This window comes from Etheostoma spectabile, chromosome 7, assembly GCF_008692095.1.
Source record: "Etheostoma spectabile isolate EspeVRDwgs_2016 chromosome 7, UIUC_Espe_1.0, whole genome shotgun sequence".
Taxonomy (NCBI): Eukaryota; Metazoa; Chordata; class Actinopteri; order Perciformes; family Percidae; genus Etheostoma; species Etheostoma spectabile.
In genome coordinates, this window is record NC_045739.1 from 4730316 (window position 1) to 4744777 (window position 14462).

General features: G+C 40.6%; 1 protein-coding gene across 1 annotated transcript in view; it reads left to right on the plus strand.

Moving 5' to 3' along the window:
• Nucleotides 1-14462, plus strand: part of LOC116692606 (cadherin-4) — a 259858-nt gene that overhangs the window by 240567 nt on the left and 4829 nt on the right. Inside the window, exons 12-16 of the mRNA XM_032521044.1 lie at nucleotides 2972-3114; nucleotides 9461-9700; nucleotides 11206-11442; nucleotides 12144-12283; nucleotides 12377-12541. Of these exons, the coding sequence (XP_032376935.1) occupies nucleotides 2972-3114; nucleotides 9461-9700; nucleotides 11206-11442; nucleotides 12144-12283; nucleotides 12377-12541 (925 nt within the window). The remainder of the gene's footprint in view (nucleotides 1-2971; nucleotides 3115-9460; nucleotides 9701-11205; nucleotides 11443-12143; nucleotides 12284-12376; nucleotides 12542-14462) is intronic.

Consider the following 14462-nt stretch of genomic DNA (forward strand, 5'->3'; position numbering starts at 1 on the left):
CATCTGCACTGAGGGCTGTTTAGGAGACTTAATTAAAGTGTGGCGGTGGACAGAACACTCTGCTTTGTGAACAAACCGTTTTGTTTAGGCTTTTATCATCAGAGAGCATGCAGCCACACAGGAAAGAATAGGTTCTGTTGTATTTTATAGCCCATTATGGAGGAAAAAACCCTTTTGCTCTCACAAACTATATTCTACACTCTCTATTTCCCCCATTTGTCTCTGTTATTTATTTTAAATGGAAGGTTAATCCAAATTACCCAAGAAATACTTGTCTTCTAGTGTTGTCTTCTAGCCATGCAGATCATTTGGGTTTTATTTCAAAGTTTTGAAATATCCGCCACAACACGGTGGAGGTAAATGGAATTAATTTTGCGTTACTCATAGGAAATGCAGTAATGCATTTTTTTTGCTGAAAGTTAGATGAGTAACTAGATACCACTCTCATGTATGCTGTATGCTAAAAATGAAGCTGGAGTTGGCAAATAATTAGCTTAGCATAAAGAATGGAAGCAAGGTGAAACAGCCAGCCTGTAGTTTGTAGTTGTAGTTTTTTGTTATTCTTTTTTGTACACAAACCGAACTATGTAAGGACAGCAAGTAGTGGTTTTAAGGGGACTTGTGCCGGGCTAGAAGTGTGGAACGAGCCGGAAGCAACAAATGCCCGGGACACAAAAACCGTTAGATCGCAGTGAGATTGGGATTCAATCCTGGGGATGATCCCCTGTTTTTACCCTATCCTATATCCCAGGGGATGTCGCCACCTGCTCATCCACTTTCCTGTTTGACAATCAACACCAAGATCCTGTCTTCGCCCTATGCACAGCTTCCCCATACACACCCCATGACATTTGCAAACATACAAGCACTACACTAAAACATGCATGTGTATGACCTTGACAGTTAAAGAAATAGGACAACTGTAAAGCTAATTAACACATCATATGTAGTTTTTTCTTATTCTTTTTTGTACACAAACCGAACTGAGTAAGGACAGCAAGTAGTGGTTTTAAGGGGACTTGTGCCGGGCTATTTATTGGCCGAGACTAGTCACTTGTCACTGTGAGGTTGCCAGGCCATTAGCAGACTCCTGGACTCCAGGCTCTTGTTTGTGGACGGATAAGACACACAAGATACAGTATGCTGTGTTAATCATTGTCTCTTGTTTTAACTTTGGACAGAGCCACGCTCTGCATCTTCATGCTAAGCTAATCATCTGCTGACTTTAGCTTTATATTTAGTATACATAGATGAATGGGTTATCAATCTTTTTATCTAACCGTTTTTCCCAAAATTTCAAACTATTCATTTCACTATTCATTCATTTCAGTTTTTTCCATGTTTAATTACCTGTTAATTTCTGTCTGCTCAGAAAGAATGGCCCTTGTTTTTCTGCCCTCCGCTGGAAAGACAAATAACAGTTTTTTCTCTCAGCCCAGATGGAGAGACTCAGTTTGGCAAGGCAAAGCCAACAGAGATGCAGTTAGACACAGAGTAGCTGTAGGTATCAAGTCAGTCCTAATGAGAATATTAAAACCAGATCATACAGCCATGCTGCTACTTCCGAATGTTACCTCTCCCTGTCTCTTTTTTTCCCTTCCCACCCAATACTGATCATATTCCTCACTCTTTTATCCCAGTCCCACTGTGATGGACTCACTGTAGTCCTGGTGGTGATTTCACAGTCTGCCAGTTAGTGGCGGTGGGCTTGGCTAGCCTGTGTGAAACCGTCTAGAGTGTGGGAATGTCATCTCTGTGATCCCCTTACCCGCACTGCGCTACGCCTGGGATCAAGCCCACTGCCTGCTGGGAAAATCCCACCTCGCTAACTGCAGGAGAGAGATTATAGTCTCTGTCCAGCTCCAACCCACCCCCACCCCTACTTATCACCACCCACCCCTCCAAGCTTTCCTTCTCCTCCATGTAAGTAGAAATGTACTTGCAATATTTAACCAAACACAAATAAACAAGTGGGCTGTAAACTGACAATAAATTCACAACAATTGAATAAATAATAAAGCAAGGTTAGGGTCAATTCCATTTTCAGTTTGAATGGATTTAAAAGCTAGAAGTGTTTGTTATATAACATGGTCTTATTGCCCAAACTGACATTCAGTAAATTAAATCAAATTGATGTATAAACCTTGTTGTGTGAGGCCAAGGTGTCACACGTCCACAGATGGTGTTTCACACACAAAAGCGAGATTGCAGCAAAGCGAGGAGGTAGCAGTTGATGAACTCTGCATCACAGAGGGAATGAGACGAGGATGAGAAGATACAGACAGGGATAAGAAAATGTATGAATACAAAAGCACAGCAAGATGAGGTGAGGCGGCTTGGGCTAAGAGAGATCTGATAGAATTGAAAGTGTGGAACGAGCCGGAAGCAACAAATGCCCGAGACACAAGAACAGTTAGATCAGAGTGAGATTGGGATTCAATCCTGGAGATGATCCCCTGTTCTTTCCCTATCCTATATCCCAGGGGAGGTCGCCACCTGCTCATCCACTCTTATGTTTGACAATCAACACCAAGATCCTGTCTTTGCCCTATGCACAGCTTCCCCATACACACACCATGACATTTGCAAACATACAAGCACTACACTAAAACATGCATGTGTATAACCCTGACAGTCAGTTCAGCCTTCCCCAGCATAAGCAAACATTTCATTGAGTATGCATAGCAACATACAGGCAGTTGCAGCAGTGCTTAACTAGGAAGGTAATTGACTTCAATGCCTGGTACACAAGAGTAAAAAATTAGGTGAAATTGACTGTAGGCAGCAGGCTCTGGAGGAGAAGTCAATGAAGAATTAAACTGTGCGAAGGTCAGGCTTTTTTGATTTTGTGAGTGTGTGTTTGTGCCAGCAATCTTTGTATGCACAGACGCAAGACAAAATTTTGAATTGCTTGTAAACACGGAAACGCTAGCGCTAACTGCTCCATTGATTTGTTCTTGTGTGTCTTTAGGTATTCAAAGCTGAACGACCCTGCTGACTGGTTGTCCATCAACAGAACCAATGGTCAGATTGTAACCACTGCAATGCTCGACCGGGAGTCTATCTATGTCAAAAACAATATATATGAAGCCACATTCCTGGCAACAGACAATGGTAAGAGCCTCTTTTAATATTTACCAGTGTGCATTTTTTATTTAATATCAAAGTGATCAAGGTTGCTGCTTCTCGTGTGCCGTCCTTTATTCCTTTTAATGTATATCCTCATTCCCACTTCTTATATATGTATATATATAATTTGTTCTGCCACAAAGTTTAAAACTCAAGTTTAACTGAGCACAAACTCAATCACAGCAGACAAATAAGTTCCCTTTTTCTCAAGTGGAAGTGAGTGCTTTTTCTCAAGTAAAAACAGAATGCTTTTTATTTTCCTCCACAAATTGCCTTATCGGTGACTTGCAGTGCTCTGGTGTGTTTACCTTAAGTTAAGCAGGCATTGAAACATTGGTGTATTTATAGGCATGAGCATGTGTGAAAAATGCTCTTATTTCAAAAGCAGTGATGCGAGCATTTATGTGTGTGTTTTCTGTACCTTTTTTCCATTTTGGTGATGATTGACAATGTCAGAAACCATAAAGTGTAACCTGCTGTGCTGATGGGAAAGGAAGAGGCAGCAGGATTAGCGGTCGACTCGCTCCTGTTGTTTGAACTACACAAACATCTAATTTCCTTCCCTGTTATTTCCTGGACTTCTTTTTATTTCAATACGTTTGTCATTTTCCTTGAAGAAGACGTTTTTTCTCTACTTGACCTCTGTATAGTGCACAGTTTAGAGCCTTGTGTTACTGCAGTGTTTGGCTGATATTGGAGCTGTGGTCCAAAACCAAAACCTGAGAAGCCAGCAGTTAAAGTCATGCGTGTGTGTGTGTGTGTGTGTGTGGGTGTGTGTGTCTGTCTGTCTGTCTGTCTGTACAGGTTGACTATGTGGGTGTTGCTGGAGTGCCAGCCATCATAACTTGAGTGGGATTATGGTAAGAAGTACTAAGAGACAGTATAGTAGGATAGGAGGCTAGTAGGACAGGACATGGAGAGTTGGGGACTGCATGGTGAGAAGTACACTTGTATTACTACTACCATATTTTTATGTTGGCCGCCGACCCGATCTGACTGCCTTAGACCCTTCTGAGTCTTCCTTTTCAAAAACCTATGGTAGTGTTTATGTGTTTATGTGCTCGTCAAAGAACGTGTGGTTAACTTGCCACAAGTCTTTTCACCATGCCTCACATCTCTAAGCCACCATCAAAAAAAGAAGTTAATACAAATCCTTTTGAGGAATTTACACAAACATAATTATTTATTTAGCTGGTTAAAACCCACATAATTCTCCTATCAGCTGTGGCAAGCTGCTTCCACATGTCCCCCATACATGGCTGGGATTAACAAAGCTGCAGAATGGGAAAGCCTCTGTGTGTGTGTTTGTGTGTGTGTGTGTGTGTGTGTGTTTGTGTGAGAACCACACGTATGCTTCAGTATGAACATGTTTTAAGTGTTTTAAGTCATTTTAATAATGTACTGTACATGAAGTATGCATATGCAAATAATGTGTCCCAAAAGCCACTAATGTTGAAATACTGACAATCAAATAAAATGTTGCTTTAAATAGCTTTCAAATAACCTGGTTAAAAGTGTTGCTACAGAATTTAGCAGCTGTTTTTATGTGAATAGTCTATTATTAAGAGAAATAAGTAAATCTATGAAGTTTCTATTTGATTAATCTCTAGACTATTACACCTTTAAAGGTGCCTTGTCACACGTATATTGTAACTGTGTGGTAATGAAGTTCCACCATGAACTCTGTAACATTGTTTTGGGAAAACATGCCTTTGTTACCTTGTCTCGAGCCATTCTAGTGAGGTATAGAAAGCCTGCAGGAAGACTCGATTTTTGAAATTTGTCAGCACCCTCAACACATAATATGTTCCTGCGGCCATCTTTGTGTTGCAGGGCAACTTTAACCTAAACACATGCTTTAAAAAATATTTAGACTCATTATTAGTTATGTCTATTTTATGAAACTTGAGCTGAAACTGTGCCACATCCACCACTGATCACTTGTTGAGCCTTTCCACCAGTTGAAATTTATCTAGTGATCTACAATGTTTATCATAGTATTACCAGTCAGACAGAATTCAAACTGTCCATGGACTCACTTAGAGCTCGTCCCTGACTGTGTCTCTGTGCTCTGTTGCCAGGTTTAATTGGCAGATTTGTCAGCTTTGCATAAATCTTTGTAAATTACATCGCCCTTATCTCATCCCGGAGATGGGCCCTGGGGTCGCTTGATTCCATCCAATGGCTCAGCCAGTGGGGCATGGCGGGGAAATGACTCGTAATTGGAGGCAGCTAAGGGTAGTCACCCCCTGACACACTCAATAAACAGCTCTGAGCTTTATACTGCTAAGAGCTCTTTTTTTCCTCAGATTTCTCCACATTTTCATACTGCACATACACATTCAAGCATTCTTCTCCCCACTCTATCTCATTCTCTCATTCTTTAAAGTGTCTATTCTTTACTTCCAATTGCTGATGGTGTGTTTCTCTGTTCAATCAATGCAAAAGGCTTGTTTCTTACGACTGTGTCTGTGTGTGTCTGTGTCTGTGTTTGTGTGTGTGTCTGTCTGTCTGTCTGGATGTCTGTGTTTGTGTGTGCATCAGTGCATGTTATTACAATCCAAGGCTGACAATATTGTAGTGAAGCAGCACCTGCAGTGACTGGCCACAGTATTATCAGAGCCACTTTCTCCAATTGCAATAACAATTTCCACAAATGTACATGGACTGAGCAACACTGGTGTAAAGTCTATGGGGATCATCAAAGAGAATATCACATATTCTGCCAAATTATCAACATCTGTAACTACAATACAATTGTTGCTGAAATTGTATGCGGATATAAAATGTCAATCCAGTAGTGTAGCAACTGTGTGTGTAACAGGTTCCTAAAGTTATTTATACATATAGGCCAATTTGATCCCATTTAGTTACAATTGAAGACTGCAGGATTAATACAGTGGGTCCACTTACTTCAAACTACCCAGAAGAGAGTAGACAAAAAATATGTATTTTGGCTTAATCTGACACTCATAAAATCAAAGAATAATGACGATAATGAAGGTATATTATCTCTCTTAAATAAATATATTAGCAAATATATATAATAAAAATATATATGCTATAGTTGGCAATTTGGGAAAGTAGCAACTGCTTCCATGCTGAGTAAATCTTATCAAAAGAGGGATTGGTTTTGTGCAGTGTTGGGGAAGTAACTAAACTAGATACTATACAAATTATAAAAGTAACTAGTTACTTCAGAAAGTAACTAATGCGTTACTTTCAAGTAAATTTTTAAATGCTCAAATATGACCCCACCTCCACCCCTCTTTAACGGAACATAAATACATGCGCATGTTCAATTACTTATAATAAATCTGAATATTATAATGAAATGGACACTTAATACAATCCACTGTTAACAGAAACAATGTACACACACATCTAAACTATTTTAATGTTGCTGTGGGACAAAGTGAGACTAGCCTCCAATCAAATGCCATTTCTGTAGATATTACAGTGGTGTGAAAAAGTGTTTGCCCCCTTCCTCATTTCCTGTTCCTTTGCATGTTTGTCACACTTAAGTGTTTCGGAACATCAAACCAATTTAAACAATAGTCAAGGACAACACAAGGAAACACAAAATGCAATTTGCAAATTAAGGTGTTTATTATTAAAGGTGAAAAAAAATCCAAACCATCATGGCCCTGTGTGAAAAAGTGATTGCCCCCCTTGTTAAAACATACTATAACTGTGGTTTTCCACACCTGAGTTAAATTTCTCTAGCCACACCCAGGCCTGATTATTGCCACACCTGTTCACAATCAAGGCACCACTTAAATAGGAGCTGCTTGACACAGTAAGGTCCACCAGAAGATCCTTAAAAGCTACACATCATGCCGAGACCCAAAGAAATTCAGGAACAATTGAGAAAGAAAGTAATTGAGATCCATCAGTCTGGAAAGGGTTATAAAGCCATTTCCAAAGCTTTGGGAATCCAGCGAACCACAGTGAGAGCCATTATCCACAAATGGCCAAGACATGGAACAGTGGTGAACCTTCCCAGGAGTGGCCGGCCGCCCAAAATTACCCCAAGAGCGCAGCGACGACTCATCCAAGAGGTCACAAAAGACCCCACAACAACGTCCAAAGAACTGCAGGCCTCACTTGCCTCAGTTAAGGTCAGCGTTCATGCCTCCACCATCAGGAAAAGACTGGGCAAAAATGGCCTGCATGGCAGAGTTCCAAGGAGAAAACCACTGCTGAGCAAAAAGAACCTCAAAGCTCGTCTCAATTTCTCCACAACACATCTTGATGATCCCCAAGACTTTTGGGACAACATTCTGTGGACCAATGAGACAAAAGTGGAACTCTTTGGAAGGTGTGTGTCCAAGTATATCTGGCGTAGAAGGAACACTGCATTTCATAAAAAGAAGAAAAGATGGTCTGGGGCTGTTTTGCTGCTTCAGGACCTGGAAGACTTGCCGTGATAAAAGGAACTATGAATTCTGCTGTCTACCAAGAGATCCTGAAGGAGAATGTCCGACCATCTGTTCGTGTACTCAAGCTGAAACGAACTTGGGTTCTGCAGCAGGACAATGATCCTAAACACACCAGCAAGTCCACCACCGAATGGCTGAAGAAAAAAAAAATGAAGACTTTGGAGTGGCCTAGCCAAAGTCCTGACCTGAATCCTATTGAGATGTTGTTTTATGACCTTAAAAAGGCCGTTCATGCTTGAAAACCCTCTAATGTACTGAATTAGGACAATTCTGCAAAGATGAGTGGGCCAAATTCCTCCAGGACCTGTAAAAGCCTCATTGCACGTCATCGCAAACGCTTGGTTGCAGTTGTTGCTGCTAAGGGCGGCCCAACCAGTTATTAGGTTTAGGGGGCAATCACTTTTTCACACAGGGCCATGATGGTTTGGATTTTTTTTCACCTTTAATAATAAACACCTTCATTTACAAATTGCATTTTGTGTTTACTTGTGTTGTCCTTGACTATTGTTTAAATTGGTTTGATGTTCCGAAACACTTAAGTGTGACAAACATGCAAAGGAACAGGAAATGAGGAAGGGGGCAAACACTTTTTCACACCACTGTATGTCTAGTGGATCGATACAAATGACACAATAGATGTTTTGGAGTTTTTGTTTTGATTTATTGCCCCTCAGGCCACAACTGGGTAAAATTTAAATAATGCTTGTTATGCGCTATAGCAAAAATTTATAAATATATACACTTTTGCACATAACGTAAGTTACGTAACTTTTGGTGTGTGCATCAAGCCTGTGTGTGTGTGTGTGTGTGTGTGTGTTTGTGTGTGATAGAGTGAGGGAGAAGTGAGTTGTGACAGTGATTAGCTTTGGAGCGAGTAGCCACTCTAGAGTCATAGTGCCTATGTTTTCTGACCACGGTGGAAAATCTTTAGCAGGAAAACGTCATAACGCCATACCTGTCTCTCGTTGACTCACTCGCTTGTGTTGTTCGTTGTGTCCGACTAAGCGTGCTTATGAACACCTGCCCAACTCTACCTCTGATTGGCTTACCATGAGATTTTACTCAACTTCATCCGATCGTCAGCATTTATGCGCTTGTCTCGTGCACGGCCCGCTGACCAAGAAAGAAAAAAAGGTCTGAGAACTAGTCAGAGATCTAGTTGGTCTGATGAAAAAAAAAAACTTCAATTATAGTAACGCGCCGCACTTTTCGGCAGTAACGGTAACAATGTTATTAAGATGGGAAGAGTAATGAATTAGATTGCTCGTTACTGAAAAAAGTATTATTATTATTGTTATTTTATAACGCTGTTATTCCCATCACTGTTTATGTGTGAGCAAGGAATAATTTTGTATGTGAGCACACAGATATACTCTTAACACATGAACACATAGGCATATAAGATGTGCACCACCATTAGAATAACCTGTTTACCTTTCAGAAATCCATTGTTAAAATTTCAGACAGATGTGCTTTTATCTGCCGAATCGTAGATTGCCCTTCTAGTTTTGTGTAAATACACACAGACAAGGACTTGTTTGATTGTGTTACAGTCATCATTATTGTACCTAAGCCGTCTATATGTGATTGGATGGGCTCTGCCTGCCTCAGGATCGACTCTGATGGTTTAATTTGGCTCCGAGGCTAAAAGAAGAGCTGGAAAGCGCAACTGTCAAAAGTATTTCTGTCAAGGTCCTACTACAGCATCCCTACCTCTAACATCACCATTGTGAATAGACATAGTTTCCTTTTCTATTTGCTTTCCCTGTGTTGGCCTTCAACTCCTGTCTCTCTTCCCTCTCAGTCGTCCCTTTCACTGCAAATGTCTTCTCTTGTCATCTTTTCCTCCCATCATGATACTATTTTCTCTTTCCTCTCTCTGCTCCCAGGCTCTCCTGCAGCCAGTGGCACAGGCACGCTGCAGATTTATCTGATAGATATTAATGACAACCCTCCAGCGCTCATACCCAGGGAGTCTCAGATCTGTGAGCGGGTGAACAAGAACGTCCACGGTGTTAACATCACTGCCGCTGATGCTGACACAGACCCCAACGCTGGACCCTTTGTCTTTGAACTGCCCAACTTTCCCACCAGCATCCGACGCAACTGGACAATTTCTCGGATCAGTGGTGAGGAGGTGTCCGTGTTGAACAACAGCACTAGAGAACTTATGAAAATTAATGTATGATCAGTGCCACTGTTTACAGTAGCTTGAGAAAGTTTACACACCCATGCTAAAGTTGATTAAAAGAGAAATAAAAAACATCTTTTGGAAATTTATCTTAATACCTTTATTCAAAATATTTAGGAAAATCCAACCTTTTAAGGATACCAATTTTCTTTGTTAATGAATAATGTATTGTAAATAAATAAATGTTCTTTAAAATACAGGGGGCATAGGTCTACACACCCCTATGTTAAATTCCCATAGAAGCAGGCACATTTTTATTTTTAAAGGCCAGTTATTTCATGGATCCAGGATACTATGCATCCTGATAAAGTTCCCTTGGCCTTTGGAATTCAAATAGCCCGACATCATCACATACCCTTCATCAAACCTAGAGATAGGTATGGGGAACTTTCCATAAGATCGTCTCTCAATGCAAATCAAACCAGCTATTAAGATAAATGAAATAGAACCATACCAATCCCTAGGTATGGTGAAGGGTATGTGATGATGAGTCTGTCAATTGGTGTGCTTAAAAGATTGGATTTTCCTAATTGTTTTGAATTAAGGCGTTAAGATCAATTTCCAAATTTGATTCATCTTTTTAATCAACTTTAGCATGGGTGTGTACACTTACTTAAGCCACGGTACATGTGTAGCAAAACATTGTGTAGAATTAATCCACGTAATACCAATCTTTATCAATTTTTTTATATGCTGCTGACTCACCAAAATCATTTATTGTAATTTTGCTGTGATAATGTTGTTGTTGTTGTTGTTGAACGTTGTTGTTTTTGTAATTTAAAACCAGCAAAAGTTTTTTTTTTTATTATTTACAGTATATAACTTTGTATGTGTTTTTTTTTGTGCCAGATCATGTAGATTGATTAAAAAAATGTTAAATGAATACAATGATATAGATTTTAACCATATTGCCTGGCCCTATGTAGAAGCAATTTTCCAGATTTTGGTCAGAAAATAACTAGTATATATCCACGACATTACACTGCCGGAAATTCCGCCGGATGCATTTCTTTTCGGCGACGTCCATTTCCTTCCGCTTTCTTTGTGTTAACTGCTCAGAGCTCTGCCGGGTAAATCCTAGCTAGACTATCTGTCCAATCTGAGTTTTCTCTTGCATGACTAAAACAACTTTTGAACGTACACGTTCCACCAAAATAAGTTTCCTGAGGCTATTTTGCAGCGGCAACTTGCAGAGCTTAGCACCACCCATGACGATTGTGATTGGTTTAAAGAAATCCCAATAAACCAGAGCACGTTTTCTCCCATCCCGGAATGCTGTGTGGAGACCCTCCTCTGCAGTGCTGTGGAGGAAGGTCTAGCAAGGCGAAGCACAGTGAGACTAGACAGTAACTAAAACGTACAACCAATTTAGAGTTTAACATTAAAAAATGTGATGATTAGTTACATCTAGTAACTTATCGCTTTCCTCTTCCCTCTTCATAGGTGATTACGCTCGTCTAGGGCTGCGATATCAGATATATTTAGAGCCGGGGGTGTATGAGGTCCCTGTAATTGTGTCAGACTCGGGGAACCCTCCGTTGTCCAACAGGTCGGTCATCAAAATCAAGGTGTGTCCCTGCGACGAACACGGAGACTGCACCACTCTGGGGGCCGTCGCGGCGGCTGGCCTGGGAACCGGAGCCATCATCTCCATCCTCATCTGCATCATCATTCTGCTCAGTGAGTATCAGCTGTTCATATTGCATTCACTCACTTTATATATACAGACCCAGTCAAACCTTTGACTGTATATACTATATATCAACAAGTTAAAGCTGCCTGCTTTGATTTTCCTTTCTGCCAAAAAATGTGCAGTTCAGGACTCAGTCATTTAACATTCACCAGGCTGCAATACAACAACATGAAGAATAGTCTGTGTAATGGATTCATGTCTGGATTGTTGAAACCCTCTCCGGCATCTCTTGACAAGGAGGTTTCTGTCTTCTTTTCCTGGTAGGGTAAATATCTGCTGCTAGTGATTCATGCCACTGGCTTTTCTTGTTGTTGTGGGTTGCATTGTTCATACGTATAGACAAGTCTTACAGAAAAATTCAACTGCCGCTTTAGGGTTTCTTCAGCAGATTGTAAAATGTTGGATACTATATTCTGTGTTAATGATCCATTAATTTCATTATTACTACTACCACCAATACAAGTTTTGGAAATGATTCACATTTATTGTTTTTAATTATTTTGATGCTTATATGACCAAGTAGATCCCATTGACTTTTTTAGTTTTCTCTCCCAAGGAAGACAAGCAACACACAAGGAAGATTCTTAATAGAAAATCTCATGTTCTTTGTGTGTGTTTGTGTGTGTTGTGTTTGTGTGTGTGTGTGTGTGTGTGGTGTGTGTGTGTGTGTGTGTGTGTGTGGATGCAGGCATGGTGCTGTTGTTTGTGGTGTGGATCAAGCGCAGAGAGAAGGAGAGACACACCAAGCAGCTGCTTATTGACCCTGAAGACGATGTCAGAGACAACATTCTCAAATACGATGAAGAGGGAGGAGGAGAGGAGGACCAGGTGAGATCCTCAGACACACACACACACACACACACACTTTCTATGTTGACCTTTTGGGCCATCTTACATCTGTATGCCCGTGTGAATGTGCAGGACTACGACCTAAGCCAGCTGCAGCAGCCTGACTCCTTGGAGCACATTATTAGCAAACCGCCTGGTGTCCGCAGAGTGGATGAACGTCCCATCATCCCTGAGTCCCAGTACCCTATCAGACCTGTTGTGCCCCACCCTGGAGACATCGGGGACTTCATCCACGAGGTGAATCCACACTCACTCACAAAGTGGAGACACAACTCAACCGTCATTAGATTGTTTCTCCGACAGCGAGCTGGCCTCTCACTTTCACTTTCCATCGATCTGACATTTAATGTGATTATTCATTTCTAAATGCTGTTCAATATGTTAACTCCAGTATGGAGATGGGAACATCATAGAGTTTTGTTTTACTTTACAGCTGCTCTCACGGCACCTGCACAGACACACACACACACACACACACACACACACACACACACACACACACACACACACACACACACACACACACACACACAACTTTAGTGTTGGCACACTGATGCGAGAAAATGCTGATTGACAGACTCATGACAACACGTTCACACTCGAGAGGTGTTGGCAGCTGTTCAGCTTTGATCCATCCAGCCTTGTCGCTCTGCCTCTCTCTCTCTTTCTTTCTACTTCCCTCTCTCTCCCCCACTCACACATACTCACCTGATCTCGCTCCAGCAGTCTGGTAAAACACAAACACAGCACACACATAGTGTTCCTGCCATGCACTGTACCCCGGGGGGTTGAGGCTTTTTAGGTTTCTATCCATAGCATCTCTCTGTGTTTCAGTGAAGTGAATGAAGTCCATTCTCTTCACCTGCCCGAACCTTCAATGCCATTTGTTATTCTAAGAAACAAGTGTGGGTTTGCACGCCGGCAGAAAACTTACAGATCGCCATACATCTTATACATGAAACGGTAACAAAATATTGATGAATGTGGTTTGATCACATATGGATGAATCAATTTCAGACTTGGCCTATGCATCCCGCTATTAATATATGTACATGAAACACCCTATGTTATGCACACCCTACCTGTAGTACAGAATACAGGAATTTTCAGTGATTCAGAAAGTGGAAAGATGTTTCTAATGCTATTTATATGTGATTGTGTTTGACTCGCTGTGTTTTGTTTTGTGTCTCATATCTGTTCTGTTTCTTCTGCTGTACTCCTCCGGATCTCAATGTTGAGACCACCTGAGTAAATAAAGGTTGTAATAATTTAGGCCTACTGAGCTTTTACCACAGATACTTGCCCCCAAGAAGTCTTCAGTGGTGCAATTCAGGGAATTGTGGACCCAAATGCAAGAAGTCTGAGTTGTATGATTTTTTTTTATCCTAAAAAACAAAATACAACTAAACAAAGGGAGTCCTGAGAGGGGCAGGTCAAAAAATGAGGAAACATGAAGAACAGGAACCGGGGAAATAAACAGAACAGCCAGGAAAACACACAGCACGCTGACGCAGCGAACTACGAACACACACAAAATGATCTGACAAAGGACAAGGGGAAGACAATGACTAAATACAGAGCGTAACGAGGAATCAAGAGGCAGGGCTGGAAAACACAGGAAATAAAACTAGACAAGACAGTACAGAAAGCCACTATCACAATGAAACAGAAAGTAATACAAAACAAGACTGAAAATGACACAATCACAAGGAGAAAAGAATTAGAACCAAAATACCAGATAACAATAGAACAGAAAACAAAGCAAACCGTAACATCTAATGTTTTAACTATTTATCCAAAATTCACCAAAAGTACCTTGTTTATTATTGCATTACAGAGTTCACCTAGTATGGTGACAACAAATATATGCTGTTATTAGCTTAGATTCAACTTTTGTACAACGATGAGACAATGAAAAGATTCAAAACAATATAATGTACACTATTTCCAATGTTTTCCATCGACAATACCATGTATACTTTATTCAACTGCATACAGTTACAGGATAGCATTGATTAGGTGCCAGCAGCAGAAAGTACATTTCATTACTTTACACCTCTACTATCTACTAAACTTTGTGCACCACATTTAGTAATAGTTACTAGAAGTAGAATTTTGAGATTGTACAAATATCAGTTTTATAAAACATTATTCATTG